Source organism: Sardina pilchardus, chromosome 1 (genome assembly GCF_963854185.1).
Source record: "Sardina pilchardus chromosome 1, fSarPil1.1, whole genome shotgun sequence".
Lineage (NCBI taxonomy): Eukaryota > Metazoa > Chordata > Actinopteri > Clupeiformes > Clupeidae > Sardina > Sardina pilchardus.
This window is the reverse complement of record NC_084994.1, coordinates 43516324-43536550: the sequence shown is the minus strand read 5'-3', so window position 1 is coordinate 43536550 and position 20227 is coordinate 43516324. Positions and strand designations below refer to the sequence as shown.

Genomic DNA, 20227 nt, shown 5'->3' with positions numbered 1-20227 from the left:
GGGTGTGTACTTTCAAACACAAACCTTTTTCGGCGTTGGAACAAAGCCCATTGTGTTCCTCAATTGCAAAGGAAGTGATCTGGTTTCTCAAAGGCAGGTGTTTTCCACCTGAGTGTCAAAAGTGAGATTATACTTTTAGTCTGGAGTGAATAGCGGTAATCCACCTCAGACAACATCCCCTACACCGCAGACTGCCATTTCTCTGTCTGGTGCTAGAAGCATTTTATTTTTAGATCTGTAACATGTGAAGAAGACTGTGGCTATGCATTGTAGTGTAGTACCATATACAGTATTGTCAATATGTCAGTTCCCATATGAACCCCTATTCCCCTATTCCCCTATATGTTTTCTTGTTAGAGTCTTTATAAATAAAATAACACTGAGATGGTGCTTGGTTGTGGTTTGTGTCTCGGTTGTCTCCACTGCTTGCCTCCAGTGTGTGTGTGTGTGTGTGTGTGTGTGTGTGGGTAGCCAGTGATGGATGTTGGGCTGGAGTGCTCTCTCTCTGTAATGGTTCTCACAGAGCACTGTTGCCTGCTGACACCTCAGTGACGGCCTGTCTGATGGGCTGTTTCTCTCCCTCAATCTCTCTGTTTCTTCCTCTGTCTCTCCCAATCTCTCTGTTTCTCCCTCTGTCTCTCCCAATCTCTCTGTTTCTCCCGCCTTCTCTCTCTCTCCCTCAATCTTTCTATCCCCCCCCCCCTCTCTCTCGCTCTCCCTCTCTGTCCTTCTTTGGCCTTATGTTTCATATAAAGCATCACTCAATACGGGATAAACATTAATGTCACAGTTGTCTTTGCTTTGGTGTCAGTTGTCATTGGTGGTGTGTGTGTGTGTGTGTGTGTGTGTGTGTGTGTGTGTGTGTGTGTGTGTGTGTGTGTGTTGTGTGTGTCTGTTATTCCTGCTGCTGTTATCTGTCAGTATCAATGTTTGCCCCAGCTGTCCCCTTCCCCTTCTACTGTCTGTGGAGTGTCATCTGTTTCAAACCTGCCCTGACTGGCAGCCTCTGACAAGGAAACCCCCTACCATACACACACACACACACACACACACACACACACACACACACACACACACACACACACACACACACACACACACACACACACACACACACACACACACACGCTCCATTAAAAGGCCCTGTTTCTTGTTATCTGTTCTGTAATGGAAGACGGATGTTCCTGAAATAGAAAATTAAGACAGCTGAGGTTAATTGCCTGCCCAAGTTTCACACTTGTAGTCTGTGCTGAGCCCAGGGCTTTGATGGCTGCCGGGTTGATTTTTGTCATGTGTGTTCACACACACACACACACACACACACATACATGCAGACACACACTTTCTCTCTCTCTCACACACACCAACAAACTGTTATCACCCTTGCTGATGGTTTTAGCGAGGCCAAGTCTTGACAACATTGGTTGCTCAAATTTACAGCTGTTGTGTGATGTGCGAGTCTTCTTTTGACTGTTGGAAAGCTCACAGCTGGGTCTGCTCTCTTAAATGCGGTCCATTGGTTCATTTAAGTGGTCATGCTATGACCCTGCTCTTTAAATGTGGTCCATTGGTTCATATAAGTGGTGTCGCACTATGACGCTATCCTGTTACATTTACAAGTTGGTGGAAACACTCAACATTTTCAGGGAAAAGCATGTATGTTTAGCTCATTTCTTTTTAGAACCACTTTAATTAGTCTGAAGGGGCTCAGACATTTACAGTACATCTCTTCACCATTTTCTCCAGGGTAAAAGGAAAACAATTAAAAAAAACTTTACAGTAGAAAAATGATGGTTACGGATTACGGTTGTGACGACCAACAGGAATTTCCAGTAGCCTGCGTATTGTTTCTTGGAAAGAGATCCCATTTCCAGGTGTGTGGTTACCGAGAGCAGAGTTCACTCCCACACGGTCCTCTTTCTGTGTGTGTGTGTGTGTGTGTGTGTGTGTGTGTGTGTGTGCGCACACTGTGTCCCTGGCTGCATTGTGTGCCACTAAAACACTGCAGATTGGTTTACTGTCCCAGGCTCAGCACTGGTTTCCTGTGTACCTCATGGGCTGGCCATCGCCACAGAGAGGATTCTGTGTCCAGGAACGCCCAGTAACCCAATCTAGCGGCTACCTGCTCCACTGGGGCCGACGGGCGGAGGTTACAAACAGGAGGCTGCTTGTGTGTGTGTGTGTGTGTGTGTGTGTGTGTGTGTGCTCTGTGCCGCTCGCTTGCTCTGTGTGTGTGGACGCTGTTTTGTTTTGACCTGCTCTGGGGCGGGGCTCGGCACCTCTCACGCGCCGGGGAGAGGGTTTCGCTCTCGTTTTGACAGGCGTCGCATCCTCCTGTCGTCTGATTCATTTAGTTTCCATGTGCAACGCTCGGTTCATGTGTTTGTTTGCGTTATTTGTGTGTGTGTGTGTGTGTGTGTGTGTGTGTGTGTGAATGGGGGGGGGGGGGTTGATGGAAAGTGCATTTGCCCTAGCCTGAGCAACAGGGGGGAATCATAAAGATAACAGCCATTCTGTGGTGACAATAAAGAGACGGTGAGGGTTTGGTGGAAAGACGGTGAGGGTTTGGTGGAAATGACACTATATGTAAAGCACCAGCTACCAGGGCCTATTTATTGCTGGTAAACACACGCTGTCGTCCAGTTTCCTGGCATACCTCTCTCTGGCTTCTGACTTCAAAATCCTACTCTTACTAGGCACTGTTCTATGTTGTACTACAGTTGGTCTGTGGTGGGCAGGACACACACATGCGTGTGTGTGTGTGTGTGTGTGTGTGTGTGTGTTGCTGTTATGCTATGAAGTGGCATGTTATTGTTTTATTTGTTATTGTTGTTATGTGTGACACAACGTGCCTGTGCTCTGAGGTGATGAGCTGTGTTGAGTGTGTGGAGCGTGTTGTCAGGGATAGGTGTGTGGGTGGATTCGGAGGGTTATAGCCCGGGTTAGCTCAGTGTTCGTCCAGAAGGACTACAGGGCGAGTAGACCACACCTTTACTTGTGCATTGAGAAATGAGATGAATTCTAATACGTCACCTTTAGCTCAGCGCAGAAACACACCGACACACACGAGCACACGCCGCATCAGAATTAGCAGTGGCCTTACATGCTCTGTGCCCTACTTTCATGAGTTGTGCTGACATCCTAAGAATGAAAAAAGCCCCCTTCCCTTGATTCCTCCCCTAATCAATGCCTCCACACCCCTCCTCCTCTCCTCCTCCCCCTCTCCTCTCCTCTCCTCTCCTCTCCTCCTCCCCAATAAGCCACATCTGCATAATTGACTACAGAGCAGAGCAGATGCTAAATAATTCCAGCGTCGTTTTTTTTGTCTCTTCCCCCGAGTGAGCGAGGATCCTGATAACAGGAAGGCACTGCCGGAGAGATCGCATGGATGTGGGCGCTCGCTCGCACTCTCGCTCGCTCGCACGCTTGCTCACTCGCTCACTCGCTCCTCTCCCGAGGTGATCACCCACCATGCTCTCTGATGCGCTTCCATCAAGGTTTTCTCGCACATTCCAGAAAGTTCCCAAAGAAGATGTTTTTTTTTATTTTATTTTATTTGAAAACCTAGTCACATACACTCAACCTGAATGTGGTTGCGGTTATCCGTAATGCATTTGGGGTTGTTTATTTTCATCTGTTTTCATCAGAAGCCACACAGGAAATGTTTTCTGTTTCTACAGGTTCAGAAAGAGTATGCGTCCCCAAACAGAGCTGCTGATATCAGTATATAAAAATAACTTTTAACACACACACATTTTTATGCACATCCCCCCCTCGCGAATAATACAAGTGTACTCCAAAGGTGATTGGAGGACAACACTAGTGTGTCTGTAATGCAAAAATGAAGCTGATTTCTGTGCGCTGATAAAGGAGAAAGTTGTGAGGCGCATTAACATATTCATGCTCGCGGGGGCCATATTTGGGAGCAGATGGTTGTCACGGCCACTCTGATGCGGGAACTTCAAGGTGGTCTCTCCGACTGTCCCGCTTTCCCCCGAGGAGAACCATTCCAACAGGCCGCCCTGCTGGAAACAGCACACACATGTTTGCATAGCTTTGCATAAACAGAATTTGACTACAGTTCTGAGAAACATGGGTGTTCTGTCCGCACATGTATTCTGTGTCCTTGGCAGGAGTGAGAGGAGGTGAACGGGTGCGAGGGTGTGAGCGCTCCCCAGAGAGGTGGACTACTTTCTCACGCTAGCCCTGGGCAGAATGAGGAGCAGTGGAGGTATAGCAGGCCCTACAGGGTGGGGCAAGATGGCCGTGGCAAGACTTAATAGGAGGCTTAATAGGAGGAGATATTCTAGAATGATGACTTTGTTCACTCTTGTTCACCCCGTCACTGAATGGCCTTTCGTATTGAATTTGACACGACTTCACCAAATGTACATCCGCTAAACTACACACCCCAGCCATCGCCATAGACACACACACACACATTGATTTGTCCTTCATGGCTGTAAGGCTTAACTCTTCAGTCCTCCTGTTTGTCGTGCATTAGATTAGATTCATGATTAGCCATGAATTGCTCATGAGCTAGTGGTACTCCTGAGCAGTCTGCCCCAAAGGTGGCCATCATAACGTCATCAACAGCATCTCTCTGTGGTTTTTACGTGTTCCTGTCGTCGTAGCAGCATCTCTCTGTGGTATTAATGCATTCCTGTTGTCATAACAGCATCTGTACGTGGTGTTTGTGCGTTCCTGTCGTCATAACAGCATCTGTACGTGGTGTTTGTGCATTCCTGTTGTCATAACAGCATCTGTACGTGGTGTTTGTGCGTTCCTGTCGTCATAACAGCATCTGTACGTGGTGTTTGTGCGTTCCTGGTGTCTAGCTGGGCTCCAGGGCACATGGGATTGTCTGCAGCATCTCTGGCGTCTCGCTGCAGCGCTGCTGGTTGTGTTGTGCCTCGGTTTGAACCTCCATCCGCCGCGCTAACCTGCAGCTATGAGGGGAGACGGGCAGGCAGGTGGTGCGCGGGGATCCGCCGAGGAAGCCTGGGCCCAGAGTCTTCCTCCCACGCCGCCACGCTCAAACAGCATTGGCTTGGCTCGTCGCCCTGTCTGCTTGTCGTCGCTTCTGCAGAAGCACCTGCAGGCGTTTCTGTGTTCATAAAAGTTTCTCTCTCTGTCTCTCTCTCTCTCTCTCGCGCTCTCTATCTCTCTCGCGCTCGCTCTCTCTCTCCCTCTCTCTCTCTGTGTACTCAGCTTTCAGCGAGTCTGAGACACGAAACTCTTTCTTTGTTGAGGCCAGAGGACAGCCTTCATTTTTGGTTTCGCTGTTTTTCTTCTTCTAATCACCCTGAAGAGCTCCTCTCCTCTCCTCTCTCTCTCTCTCTCTCTCTCTCTCTCTCTCTCTCTCTCTCTCTCTCCCTCTCGCTCGTTCAGTTGCTCTCTGCCTTTGAATAATACATGGCTGCGATCAGTTCTGCTAGAGGACTGTGCCGAGTTCTTCCTCCTCCTCCTCCTCATCTTCCTCCTCCTCCTCCTCCTCAGTAACAGAGACAGCATGAAGGAGAGAGAATGGGGTGAGAGAAACACAGAAACACCGTCCAAACAGTTGCATCTGCACCACTAACAAGCTCGGCCCAGCACCCCCCCCCCCCCCCCCCCTCCTCTAAAGCGAAGTGAAGCCCCCATGACATCAGCAGCTGAGCACTCTACTGTCTGGGCAGTAATAAGCCGGCCTGTCTGTTCCTCTCTGTTCTTCTCTGTTTCTCTCGGTTCCTCTCGGTTCCTCTCTGTACATGTAGCTCGTGCGCCACAGTGCAGGCCTCGTTAACTTGCTCGTCTCTGAGAGAAACAGAGAGCAGTGAGAGAGGAACGTAAGGGCTAGCGTGCCACCCACAGCCTCTAATAGCACACTCCACTAGTTGGCTTTCCCTCAGACAAAGTACCAAGTTCAGACAGTCCATGCCAGAAAGACCAGAGAGAATAAACAGACCAGAGGTTATGGAAGAAGTGTGTGTGTGTGTGTGTGCATGTGTCTGTGTGTATTCTATGGCATTTCTACACTTAACAACTTGTGTTGTTTCTAACACATATCTCTGTCCAGATAGGGGCAACACAATTTGTGTTGCTTCAAATTCCAAGACATTGTTTTTGTTCCTTTCAAGAGTGTACACAGTATGTGTTAAAAAAAACAACACAACTGGCGTTGTTTTTAACACATCTCTATGTCCTCCTGATAGGGACAACACAGTTTGTGTTGCTTCCAACACATTCGCTTTAAGAGCCTAGATGTCTGTAAACGTGCTCCCCATACATGAGCGATCCGCTGTGACGGTATCATCCAGGCGGCCCAGTCTAGGCCGCATTGTTCCGAGTTCTCCGTGTGGATCCGTGTGCTACAGTACGCGCGCTTTGTGCCGTCTCCCGTAGGCCAGATGATGCTCCATCACCATCACTGATGCTCTGTGTGCGCCTGTAAGTGGGCCCATCAATAACGCGAGGGTGTGAGCGCTCAGCTGCCCGCTGCAGCACCCGGGCGATGATCAGCCCTATAAAGATGCCACGTTACACCGCGGACTGATGGATGAGCGCACGGGGGATGATGGCGGATCGGGCCGAGAGGTGCATTGTGGGGGACGTTAAGCCGGAGTGTTTGAAACAAGGGTTTTCACAGGTGCTTTTTTTGTTCCAGGGCCTGCTGCTCCCACTGGCTGAACTTTTGCGCTCTTGCCTTATCGCCGTATTCGGTGTCACTGGCTTGGCACACGCTGTGCCTCTGGATTGAGATAATGAACTCTGGGTAATGTAGTTTTTCAGGAACTAGGACAGGGCTCCTGGGGTCTCTCCTCTCCGGTTCAAGGGCAGACCGCAAAGCACACTACAGCAGAGGATGTTAAAGACTCCATTTACAGTGAATTATTGCCTACCAAAATATTGGCAGCCCCAGGACATATTCCATGAGCCTGTCGAGAGAGTTCCCACCCCACCACCGTGTCTATATAAAGCCTGTGTTGTGTAGCTCTTCGGTCCAACACATCCAAGCGGTGCCTCCCATTAGGCCCGGGCTGTATTTTCCTCTTACAGTAATGCCTATTCATGTTGGAGGCGTTCTGCTTTGATCCACCTGCTGGTCCCTGAGGGGGCAGGCCCTGCTATGAGCCCCATTCAGCAGCACTGTTTGTGCAGAGCGGCGGAGGGATCGGCAGGTACAGTATGGGCCGCCACGGGCTCTCTCAACCGCTGCCACCACCGCCGCTGCTGCTGCTGCTGCTGCGAGTCCTTAGGCCGAGCAGCTCGCCAGATGCCGGTTGAATCAGGTCCAAACCAAACCCCCGCGGGGGCGGGCACGCAGGAGTCAGGTCGCTCTCTGTCTCTCTCTCTCTCTCTCTGTTGGTCTCTCTCTCTCTCTCCCCCCTCTCTCTCTCTTTCTCTCTTGCTCTCTCTTTCTCTTTCTCTTTGTGAGCCCTCTATATGGTTTTTTGAGGTTGTAATCAGGGTTGGAATTTCACGGCAGCCATGGCCGTGATGCCCCTGTGAACATCGGAGGTTCGCAGGCCACTTCCTTGATGCCCCCTTCTTTCAATATTCTGCTTTGCGTCCGACTTCTAGCATTTTGGAGTGTCAAAATAATCTCATTAAAGCATCCACATCGCAAAATTAATTCAGTCCTCTATGCAGTGGAGAAAGTGACAGTGCACGGCAAGAAAGAAAGTGCAAGCCTGGCTGTAATTGTATATTGTGTACAGTATTTTTTAAACACCTGATATATCCCTCTCTCTTTGTCTCTCTCTCTCTCTCTCCCTCATGCTCTCTCTGTCACCAAATCAGTGAATGTTTTCATTCAGACTCTCACTCGGCCAACCTGAGCCCCAATCTGCGTCAGCACCAAATGGTCTTGCCCTCTGTATTGTTTTGTTCTGTGTGTGTGTGTGTGTGTGTGTGTGTGCGCACACGTCTATGGAGTATGTATGTTGCTGAGTGAAAGTCATTGTAGCTGCTGCTGCGGTAAATCTGTCTGCCCATGCAAAGGCAACCTGTAATTCATATTCTTAATGAGGGCCTATTCATTCATGCAATCTGGCCTCTACTATAAATACTTCTAAAACCGCACTGTGTGTGTGCGCACAAATGAGAGAGTGTGTGTGTGTGTGTGTGTGTATATGTGAATGAGAGGGAGAGAGAGTGTGTGTGCGCGTGCGTGCGGGTGTTGGTCTTGGGACGCGGAGTAAGAGGCACCCAGCACAGCCACACTGTCGGAGCTCTTGCTAATCATCTCGTGAGTGTGTGTGTGTGTGTGTGTGTGTGTGTGTGTGTGTGTGTGTGTGTCGTAGCTCTTGCTAATCATCTCTTGAGTGAGGCCCTCGTTAGGTTGAGTCCTTTCCTGGCCATCGCCCCCATTCATGATTGTCCAGTTGGGCCGCCTCAGTAAAGCCCGGGGGGGAAAGGCCCAGAGCCAGAGTATATATACGCCTCATGGCCACGAAAAAGTGTACAATACGGCCTTATCTGGCTGGGTGTTATGTTTGAGCATGTCAGCGCCTGGGCCTGTTTCTGTCATTGCCTACTCCACATTGCGATGTGTTGAGTTCTGCAGAAACCATGCTGACAGCAAATCACTGATCCAAGTTTCATTGTTGTTCCAAGGATGTCTCATCTGTTATGTTTTTTGTTTTTTATTGTAGCGTTAACAACTAGCAGACAAGCTGTCTAATGAGTTTATGACTGGGTAGTGTAAGGTGGCTCAACACAGGGTTCATTGAGCAACCATTAATTGACAGCCATAACAAATCTGAGGCTTCTGGTACTTTAACAGGTCCTCTGGTCATACCATCTGTAGCTGTGGAATATTCAGAAATTACTCATACATTATTGTTTAACTGGACTACTCAGGCAGCTTTAATACCAACAAACCTGTGTAGGACTGAAGTGCAAGCCTTACCTCACATTGCTTCATCCGTGTCTTATGTAATGGAGCCCTTAAGCCCTGAGCTAATGCTGGCCGGCCAAGGCCCAGCTACGTGGAAATCAACGGCTAAAATTACTCAGAGTTTCAGTGACAAAGCAGTCCTGGGCTGAACTGGATTACGTTCCACCTGCACCTTTGTCTGGCTACAGAGTTGCGTGGCTGGCCACACTCACAATGGCAGCCTTAGCCATGGGAAGTGGTTGCGTAACTGCGTGATGTGTGACTGACCGTTCAGTTCAGCTCTGCACCTGCCCGGACTTGAACCTGCAACTTGGATCGCCTCGGATTGGGAGGGGAGTGTGCTAGCAAGGGAGCAAAAACTCATGGAGGGGCTAGCATTTCTTAACTAGCGTGTTTCCTAAGGAGTTGGGAGGGAAACCCCAGGGAGGGCTAGCATTTCTTACTAGTATGTTTCCCAAAGAGTTGGTAGGGAAAACCCATGGGGGGGGGGGGGGGAAAATACTAGCATGTTTCCCATGGAGTTGGGAGGGGAAAACTCACGGGGGCTAGCATTTCTTACTAGCATGTTTCCCATGGAGTTGGGAGGGGAAAACTCACGGGGGCTAGCATTTCTTAGCATGTTCCCTAAGGAGTTGGGAGGGAGGTTTACCGCACATATACAGTAGGTCGTACCAGCTGGCTTCTGCTACACTTGTATGATGAGACTCAAGTGTTCCCAGGGGAGATGTGCAAGGGTGTGTTGAAGAAGTGGGGATGAGTGCAAAGGGATGAGGGTGATGATGAAGCAGAGCGGCTTTGGGTGGCCGTCCTCTACCTGGCTACACCTGCTTGTGTCATGTGGCTGAAGAAGCTGCGACTACATTTGCTGCAGTTTCCACCATTAGTGGCACCACACAGACTGAGAGCTGATTGGGGGCTTCTGTCTGTTCTATGATTGCTCTTGTGTTTGTCTGAATTGCTGTAATCATAGGTTATTTGGAAACATATTTCAAAATATGAGCATTTCTCTCTCTCTCTCTCTCTCTCTCTGTCTGTATCTGTGTGTTTTTGAGGCACGTTCGACCTCTCAGTGGGCTGCTTGCCTGACCACACACTGAGTGGCTTTTTTGTCCTCCTTTGACAGTCTCAGTGGAATACTAAACACTTCTTCACCACAGACCTCACTCTCCGTCTCTCTCTCTCTCTCTCTCTCTCTCTCTTTACTCTACTCTCCCTCATTCTGTCTCTCCCACTCCAAGAGGCTCTAATCCTTAAGTACGGGCTCCCTCTGCTTCCCAGGCTGTTTCCTGGAGTGGCCAGACAGGCTCGCCCAGTCCAGAGCAGCTCAGCTCAGCTGACTGGGCACGGCCCTCGCCCGCTCCCTCACCCTCACCCTCACCCTCACGCTCCGCTCCCCGTCAGACCGTTAGCTGCAGAACCAGTCTGGTGAACCACACAAATGGGCAAATCCTGCCCGGGGGCTTAGGAGGCATGGCAAGAGACGAGTGACTCAACTCTTCACTCGCAGTTCAGCAGTGATCTGTGGGAAATAATGGCATGTGCATACTGTATGGACTATATATAGACTTCTTCTGACATTGTTGTTACTTTGTCTTGTGTCACTGTACGAGTTCATGGTGCTGTGTGTGCGTGTTTTGTTTGGATGGAGATAGGGTGTGTGCGTGTGTGTGTGTGTGTGTGCATGTGTGTTTGTTTAGATGAAGATGGGGTGTGTGTTTGTGTGTGTGTGTGTGTGTGTGTGTGTGTGTGTGTGTGTGTGTGTGTGTGTGTGTGTGTGTTTGTGTGTGTGTGTGTGTGCACGACATGTGTGTGTGTTTAGATGAAGATGGGGTGTGTGTGTGTTTGTTTGGATGGAGATGTTGTGTGTCTGTGTGTGTGTGTGTGTGTGTGTGTGTTTGTTTGGATGGAGATGGGGTGTGTGTGTTTGTATTTGTGTGTGTGTGTGTGCTTGTTTGTTTAGATGGTGATGGGGTGTGTGTGTTTGTGTGTTTGTTTAAATGGAGATTGTGTGTGTGTGTGTGTTTGTTTGTTTAGATGGCGATGGGGGTGTCACGCTGTCAGCTGTCGCCAGCTCGACGCCTGTCTTAGCCGTCAGGCCGTTAGACTGCGGGGCTCGTTTGTTCCTTTGTGTCTCCCGCGCCCCCCGTAGGTCTCGCCCTGGCGAGGTCACGCTCCCCGTGCCTGCTGGCTGGCGCACTCCTGCTGAGCTCGGCGGGCCGGCAGCGTTCCGCTCTGGCGGGATTGTCCTGCGCCGACCTTTGACCCCGCCGACATTGCCGCTCCGGCCTCTTGAGACGTTCCCACGCCGATCGGGCGCTTTAATCTGGTATTGACGTGTCCGTTCACCAGCGGGGTCATCTCTCTAATGACCTCCCGTGTCTCATGTGAGCTCTGGAGGACCTGGAGCGATTAAGCGTCGTGTTTTAGTGTTTGATCACAAGTGATTTTTGCCATTATTCATGAGTTGAAAACTTCTCAGACAGAGTTTGGTGTACACCTACGAGATACATGCAAACCTTGTGTGTTTGGCTTTACAGGGATGCTACACGGGTCTCCAGCTGAGGTGTTCTGTTTTCTGTTCGCGTAGGGTCAAAATAAATCGTTTTAGAAGCCGGGTCTAATTTTTTCGAACGGACGTGCCTTTATCTCGTCTGGTGTAGCCAGCTCCAGTTCAAACTAGGTGTGTGTGTGTGTGTGTGTGTGTGTGTGTGTGTGTGTGCGCGTGTGCGTGTGCGTGTGCGTGTGTGTGTGCGTGTGCGTGTGCGTGTCCTGTTATACCGCATGTTACCAAACCCATCAGATCTGATTTGCATGTGCTGCATGTGTGGTACAGTGCCCTAATTTCACTCTCTCTCTCGTCCTCTTCCTGTGACAGTACGTGGAGGAGGGATTTGGCCAATCGATAAGCATGTGCACGCGGACGGAAGTGGACGGCGTGCTGTTTGAGGAGGAGGAGGCCGAAGGCTGTGAGGCGCGCGAGTCGGACAGGGACAGCGCTGTGGAGAGCGTCCCCGGCTCCGAGAGCTCGGATGGAGGACGGTCCACTGAGGGCCTGGGCCTCTTCTTCCCTGAGGAGAAGTCAGTCGCCACACTCAACACACTTACAGTATACACAGTTACACAACACACACACACATACATGCACACAAACATACACATCTATACAACACACACACACACACACACATACACACATCAATACAACACACACACACACACACACACACACACACACATGCACATCAATACAACAAGCACCACGCAGTCTGCGATCATAAGCTAGGTGCTTGATTTTATACACCTGTGGTAAGGGACTTGATGAAACCCACTAATATAATTCTCAACACACATGTATATGTCAAACGGCACATTAGAGGAGTGGTGTTTCAGCAGTAGTAGATATTTTTTAAATGATCTGTATATGAAACTTGACCTAAAACCATACCTGAGCACACCTGTGTTTGTCTGCTCTCTGTTATCACCTGAGCTCATCAGGGCTCTTTCTGATTACCTGAGCACACCTGTGCCAATCAAAGCGCAGCACACTGATTTAAATCAGCTGCACTGGAGGAGGGTTCATTTATGCAGTGCAGTGCAGTGATCATGGGGGTTGCAGTTGGATTGAGAATTTCCACAATAGATGACAGAAATGTAGCTAATGAAAATCCTCACCTTATTACAACCCTCAAGAACATTTACACGCACAACATTAGATACACAAATGTGGTTTCGTAGTGTGTGAGTTCAAAGTTATCTTTGCCTGCATGATTGTAATGATCGCAGGGGAGCTGCAGTGTGAACGACTGGTGTTCTTGTACACGTGCATCTCCGGGACTTCCTGACCCTGAACTTCCTGTCTGATTGTAGGCGGGGCCAGATGAACCCCTCCGTGACCTCTGACCTGTCCACGATCTCCTCGGCGTCCCTGAACGAGGAGCAGTTCGAGGACTACGGCGTGGGTGACGACGCCGAGTACGCGCCCAGCAGCCCTGACGATGAGAACCGCACCAACGGCCACTCAGACCTGGGATCCTCCGTGCCCTCCAGGTCAGAACCTCTACCGCATCATTCACGCAGGAAATGTGCGGTCAGCTCAATAAGCAGTTGGACAGTGACAACACTTTGTGTCATTTTGCCGGTTTCTGTGTTTTTCCATGTCTCATCAGAATTCATCCTGCGACTGCTATCAGCGGTCACATCATCAGTAACACTGTAGACATGAGGACCTGACTATAGTAAAGTTGTTTAATTAGTGTGTTTAGTGAACCCAGTGAGTTTTGGGGAGAGAGGGAAAGTTTAAACTGAGAGTAAGATGTTAAAAGTTGTTGCCTTGACCTGATTTTATTTCAGAGTGTCTGGTCTATTTGCTCATTTTGTTCAGAGTGGTAACAACCTTAATCCTCACTAAATCTGTGTGTGTGTGTGTGCGCGCGCGCCTGTGTGTGTGTGCGCCTGTGTGTGTGTGTGTGTGTGTGCGCACCCACTCGTTGACTCTGGGAGCCCCTGTCTCTGAGGTCAGAGCTCATTACTGGTGACTCCTGACCAGTGGGCTGTGGAGGCTCAACCCCCCGCTAGCTTGATTAGCATTCCCCCACAGCCGTTAGCGGGAGGATTTACTCCCCCGAAATGAAACGGTCCGATTGATCCCAAACTCATTACTGCGGCATTTTGTTTTAGACGAGTCTGTGTGTGTGAGGCTTAGGAGCCCCTGATGGGACTGATAGCCTCGAGCTGTCTTTTGTTTTGAAGGTGAACTGTGTGTGTTTGTGTGTGTGTGTGTGTGTGTGTGTGTGAGAGAGAGAGAGAGAGAGAGAGAGAGAGAGAGATTATGGAGGTGAACTGTGTAGGGGACATTCCAGATTAAACTGTATACCTTTGGTAAAGGTTAAAAATAGTTTTCCCATAGTAATGAGTTGGTGCGAACGTGTATGCAGTACTTGAAGATGCAGAAGGCCTAACTTGGATTACTTCACACTAATATTAGTGCTCTTACAGAAAGTCCGGTTGAGATGTTTTGTATTTTTTGATAAAAATATGTTTAGATTTAAAACTATGTGCAGAATTTTTTGAATGTGTCGAGGACAGAGAAGAAGCACTTCAGTCAGACCTGCGGTGCATGAGTGGCGAGGAGAGCAGCGCTTGTCTTGTGTGCCAGATCAATGCACAGCACTCACCCGCCACCCAACGCTAAATCTCTCAGTTACCTTGCACACTACAGAGTCTACTACTCTGATGCTTAAGAGCATCGCTTCCCAACCTTGTGGGGTTGGGAAACGATGTGAGGTCCGCTGAGATATCTAACAATTGACCAGTTCATTACATTAAATTATACATAAGCTAGATAACAAATATATTAAAAAAAAACCATGATATCCAAGTTAAGTAACAGATTCTTCATCACAATCTAGCTAAGTAAAGTTAAACTGGCAGCATGGCTGCATGAGATGTTTGATTGATGGAATTCTTATTCTACTATTATGTTCAAAACTACGTAGCTAAACAATCAGACGAGTAAGGACATTTGGAAAATAAAAGTACCGCCTGGAGGTTACAGCGGAGATGAGTTGCGCCCTCTCTCGCTACACGTGAATGATTGGCGTTGCCAACATTTTGTGACATTTAAGTAGGGTCACCTGCCAAAAAAGGTTTGGAAGGTTTGATTTACGGTGGGTTGGAAACCCCTGTTTAGAGGTTTGATATGGTGGTTTGGTAAGGTGTTGTGAGTGTCTGTGGCTCAGTGTTTGATCAGGTGTGCAGACATAGGCGTGTGTAGACAAATCCATACTCAACAAATCCATCTCTGCTATTAATTTGCATAAAATATTTTCCCATAAAATGTTTGATTTATGAGTCCAACTTCCAACATAATGGAAAGGGCAGGGGGGAGTGTACTGTATGTGTGTTTACTGTTTAGGGTGTGTGTGTGTGTGTGTGTGTGTGTGTGTGTGTGTGTGCGCGTGTGTGTAGCTAACCATATCTGTCTGCTGTGTCTCCTCTGCAGTGCGGGCCAGACCCCTCGGCGGGCGCGGCCCCCGTACAGCGGTGAGCAGATGGACGTGTTCTGCTCCCAGTGCTGCAAGAAGGTCAACCTGCTCAACGACCTGGAGGCCCGCCTCAAGAACCTCAAGGCCAACAGGTACCGTACCGCGGCAGGGTCAGAGGTCACGGAATGGAAGGGGCAGGGGGCCTTCAGGCCTTATCGCATGAAGTTCATGAGTGCTGCTGCTATGGATATTTTCTCAATACACCCACCCACCCTCATACACAGGGGGCCTCTCAACATCTCTCCTCGGTCCTCAAGGGGCGTTCCCACTGATCTATAACTAACACTGGATATACTATCCCATTGTTGCTGCCCCATCATTCTTTATCTAGATCAGTGAGGACGAGGATCGAGGAAGGAAGGGAGGGTGTATAAAAGACCTAATGAGAGGCACCCACAGAGTGACGTACAGATTCTTACTCCGGGTTATGCCAGCCTCCTCCGTTCTTATGGGGTATAAGATGAAACAGGATGTATTCCGTTTAAGAAAAGTGGTTGCCATGGCAGCAGTGTTGCTGCAACGCTAACCCTCCAATAAGGAAGTGAGGGCGAAATATCAGGGGAGAGATCCAGAGAGAGAACAGAGAACACCGCAGCTCCTCACTGAAGCTCTTCAGTCGAACACGCAACATTTGTGAGACTCAACTGAGGACTCCAAGTAGCGCTAACAAATGTGCAAACTCTTTACACAAGCAAAGTGAATGGTACTGGTTTAGATTTTTTTTATGTTTAAAAACTGGCAGTACACATAACCTCCCAAAATATACTATCCTCACCCCTGTATGGCCAAACTAAGGTTTGTCTGGTTAGATATTGGCAGAGTCAGAGTTGATCAGTGAGTCTATGTGGGTTGAAGGCAACAGTGGCTCCCTGTACTCGACTCCCTCCTTATGCTCCTGCGCTGTTTGATTTAGCTAGCGTAGCGTTCCACCTGTCTCTCCCCCACGCTAATGCTACAGTATTATGTAAACTCTAAAATTACCTCTCGCCCTCACCTCTGTGTGCGCCTCTTACCTCACCCTCGTCTACCTCAGCACCCTCCAGGAACGCAGGCGGGATATTTTTGGGCACATGTCCTGTGTCCTAATGGTCCTGTTTAGAGAAATGTCTCACTGACCAACTCGCACAGAGTTGCGCAGCACCCGAATTATCATTCATGTGAACACACACACACACACGCCCATGCATGCATATGCACACACACAGACACAGACACAGACACAGACACACACACACACATACACACACACACATACACATACATAGACACAGACATGTGATTCACAATGGCAGGAGAGTCTGGTAGAGAGTATGGCGCAGCACGGAAAAGTCTAGAATAGAGGGTCTCTTGCTGACCGAACACTCCCTCCCTGAGGGGGGGCCTTCGCTCGCCCTTTCTGCTCTGAACATGGGACTCGATAAGGCTGCCTCTCAGGTCTGCACTTAGGTGGAACGGAAGAGAGGGGGGGGGTGCAGCATGGAAATGACTAGAGGGATGTGTGAATTGAAATTCACAGCGGAGGGAGAGAGTGGGCCGGGAGTGGACGATGTTTTAATGGGAAATGTGACTTAGTCAGCAGGCAGGACAAAAGGCTACATGTGCCCGGTTAGAAGAGGACTAGTGAGCGCCAGCGCACGTACACACCTGCATACAAACAAAGAGAGAGAGACAGAGAGACAGAGAGTGTGTGTGTGTGTGTGTTAAAGACACAAGCATATACATCCAAAACACTTCATCTGTGCTGGAGTTCATTATACACCCACAAGCAGAGCTGCAGCTGCTCAGTTGCACACAGACACACACGTGTATTCAATGCATGTGCACAGGTAGTCGGTATCTACAAAATCTTGCATATTAACGTGCATACTGTGTATCACAAGTACATGTGTGTTTGTGTGTGTGTCTGTGTGTGTGTGTGAGGGAGAGAGACAGAGAGAGAGAGAGATTGTTTCCATCCTGGAATGTTCTAGCGTTCCCAGGGTCCACACACATCCACACAAAAACAATAAGTGGTGGGAGGACCCAAAGGCGCCGGGCGATTGGAAATAGAATTTGGTCTTGTAAGAGCAGAAACGCTGAGCCACCAGAAAGGGCCCGGCCTCCCCGAGGGTAGAAAGGGCTTTCATTAACATTCACATACCCTTCAAATCCTCCCGCCATATCTTCTGCTGCCCCTCTCTGCTATGCCCCCTCCAAATCAAATAGCCATCAAGTCTCCCCAGCTGTGAGTGAAACTCAAGTATCTGTGCGTATCCTGCTGAGTTTTCTAATGAAGCGAGTTGTCATTAAACGCGCCTCTTGTGTGTCTCTTGTGTCTTTCAGCCCCAGGAAGATGTCCAGCACAGCGATTGGCAGGTGAGTTGCCTCTGCTGCCTCTGTGACTTGACCGACTGACCGCAGACAGGCTTGGCGGCGTAGTTGTTTGGCTCTACCAGGTTAATCATTACCTTGGGTCTACATGGTTTGAATACACGGTCACTAACTGTGTGTGTCTAATGTGATTAGATGAAGAGGGGAGAGGAGAAGAGGGGAGAGGAGGGGAGAGGAGAGGAGGGGGGGAGAGGGGAGAGGAGAGGAGGGAGGGGGAGAAGAGATAAAGAGAATGGAGAAAGATTTAGGAGGACAGGGCATGAGATGAAATGAGAGGAGAGGAGGCATTTTCTCACTCTATTTAGAGGAGCGTTATTATGAGTCTCAGAGGCCATTCATCAAAGGGACCAACTGTCCGTGGATACCTGTCTCATACTTTTTAGCTGACACGGCCAGTTCCACAGAGCTGTTCATTCATTTACTAAATGATGCAGTGCAATCAAGTATAACAGTTTGCCATCTAGTATATTCATCAATTACACTCTCTTATTTTAGGGGCTGTGAGTTAAATTGTTTCATCATCTAGATGCTGTATGAACATATTCCCTATATGAAATGTAAGTCCATGAGAGTAATGTATATCTCTGAAAATATGGGGATACACAGATTACCATACTCTGTGCACCCGGTGTGTATACTGTGCACCAGTGATGCGCGGGCTGATCCAAATCGAGCGGGCGACCGCGGTCACCCGCGGTCACCCGCGGTTATGGGTCAAGAAAAAATATTTTTAATGATATGCGGGTCATGTTTGGTCGGGTCGGTAAAAAAAATAAATTGTCATTTATATCGTACATAATTGTCTTTAGAAGAAAAAGACATAAGTTGCAGCATTCCCACTGAAACGCGATTCTATCCCCCACATTTTGTCACGAACATGTAGAAATGCACTTGTTGTTTCTGCGTAGACAGACCCTCGGCTACACTTGACATGCAGTTGTGTTCTGTTCTCAGAGCATATGCTTTCTCTGTCTATGATCTGCAGCTTTTATCTCGAACTGCTGGCCTCTACAGAAAGTGGCAGAATCGTCTACTGAGCAGCGAAGTTGCCGATGCAATGCGTGTTTCTCAAGTCTGATAATTTCCAGCAAGATCGAATGGTATTATGGAAAGAAAAATAAACTAAAAGTTTCCCAAATCAGGAAATATTTCTTAATTTAATGTCATCAAGGCATATAGCCTACAATTGGTATGAGCATGCAATATGTGCGTCCTTGCGCAACTTATAGGCCTAGTGGCTCGTTGGAAAGCCCCACGTCTGCTCTTCCCCACGTCGTGCAATAAAGGTTTCATCTCGCTGCAATTTATAATCGCGGAGCAATGGACTTTTGGTCCATTGATGAAGACGTTAATAAAGAGTTTCTTAATAATATTCTATGCCTGCATTTCATGCTTGGGAGAGCTTCAAGGCATTCATGTGAGGAACGGCTGAAACAGAATTTGTATAGGAAAATCCTAGGCTAATTATGTTCAATGTTGAGTCAAACAGCCACATTTTTGGATGAATGCTGACACGGAACAAAAAAAAGGTAGACTAAATGCATGTTTCCCAAATTCTGAGCAATTATAGGCTATATATAATTAGGCAATATAGGCTATATTATTGTTTTACATGCATATGAGATACCAATTTTGCATAGCTCAATGACGCTACGACTAAGTTAGACTAGGCTACTTTTTACAATAAGCGGGTCGGGAAGCGGGTCGGGTCCTGTATTTCAATATTTTTTTTTTGCGGTCCGAGTTGCGGTCGGGTTAGTTGTAAACGGCGGGGCGGGGCGGGGCGTTCAGACACGTACCCGCGCATCACTGCTGTGCACATATTGGGGGTATTAAATATTTTTGCGTATATGAAGACACTCTGGAGAGAAGTGAGAATTTGAGCTTGGCTCAGCAATCTCTAACTCTCCCACTCAGAGAGAGACCACTATACCTGTCCTTGTCCCAGCAGCGCTGTGCTTCTTTGTGTGTCTGACAGAGGGAGAGAGAGAGGGAGAGAGAGAGAGGGAGAGAGAGAGGGAGAGAGAGGGAGGGAGTGAGTGAGTGAATCACGGTGGCAGGATGAAAATGGCCTGCCAGTCCTGATAAATGTTTGGCAGGCAGCCCTCAACACCTCCAGTCCCTCACACATACACACACACACACACACACACACACACACACACAGACACAAATGCGCACACACACACACACACATACTTGCACACACCGCTGTACACACACACACACACACACACACCATCGAGCCATTTTATGAACAATCTCCATAATGGAGCCCAGCATATGAAGTCATCGCATTGAAGAGAGGGGGTGGGTGGAGAGAAAGAGAGAGGGAGAGGGAGAGAGAGAGAGAGAGAGAGCGAGAGAGCGAGAGAAAAGGGAAGAGAATGTGATGAAGGAGGGAGGCAGAGATAGAGAGATGAAAGTGTGTGAGAAAGATGAAGCACGCCTGTCTGTGTTTAGACAGAGTGGGGGCAGAGTACAAAACTGAGGGACAGGGGGGAGGTGGGGGTGAAAGAGTTACGAAAACCAGGGCCCTGCAGCGTGTGTGTCACTGTCATGGGACATTGGCGGGCACATTGTGTAGTGTGTGTGTGTGTGTGTGTGTGTGTGTGTGTGTGTGTGTGAGAACACGTGGGTGGGAGTGGGGAGTGGTGCTCTGGCGGTACCACAGAGGCAATGAGCAGTGGGTCAGTTCTGCTCCTCTCCTCTCCTCTCCTCTCTGTGCTACTCGCTTGCTCGCTGGCTCGCTGCAGTCGCGCGGAGGGAAACTGGGGCTCTCCAGCCCGGAGTGGCTGGGCTGTTCCGCAGCAGCACGGCGAGTGGGAGGCGTGATGTACCTTGATAAGAGAGTTGGGCTGTTTGCCAATCTGGCGGGAGCACGAGGAGCGACGGTAAGGGTGCTGCTGCCGCTGCCGTACGTGTGCGTGTC

The 20227-nt window shown here is 49.0% G+C and overlaps 1 protein-coding gene across 3 annotated transcripts in view; it reads left to right on the top strand.

The window, feature by feature from the left end:
- Nucleotides 1-20227, top strand: part of rab11fip4b (RAB11 family interacting protein 4 (class II) b) — a 43997-nt gene that overhangs the window by 14818 nt on the left and 8952 nt on the right. For all 3 annotated transcript variants that reach the window (XM_062545189.1, XM_062545182.1, XM_062545175.1), the window contains exons 2-5: nt 11757-11959; nt 12749-12928; nt 14883-15017; nt 17248-17280. In XM_062545189.1, the coding sequence (XP_062401173.1) occupies nt 11790-11959; nt 12749-12928; nt 14883-15017; nt 17248-17280 (518 nt within the window). In that variant the 5' untranslated portion in view covers nt 11757-11789. The remainder of the gene's footprint in view (nt 1-11756; nt 11960-12748; nt 12929-14882; nt 15018-17247; nt 17281-20227) is intronic.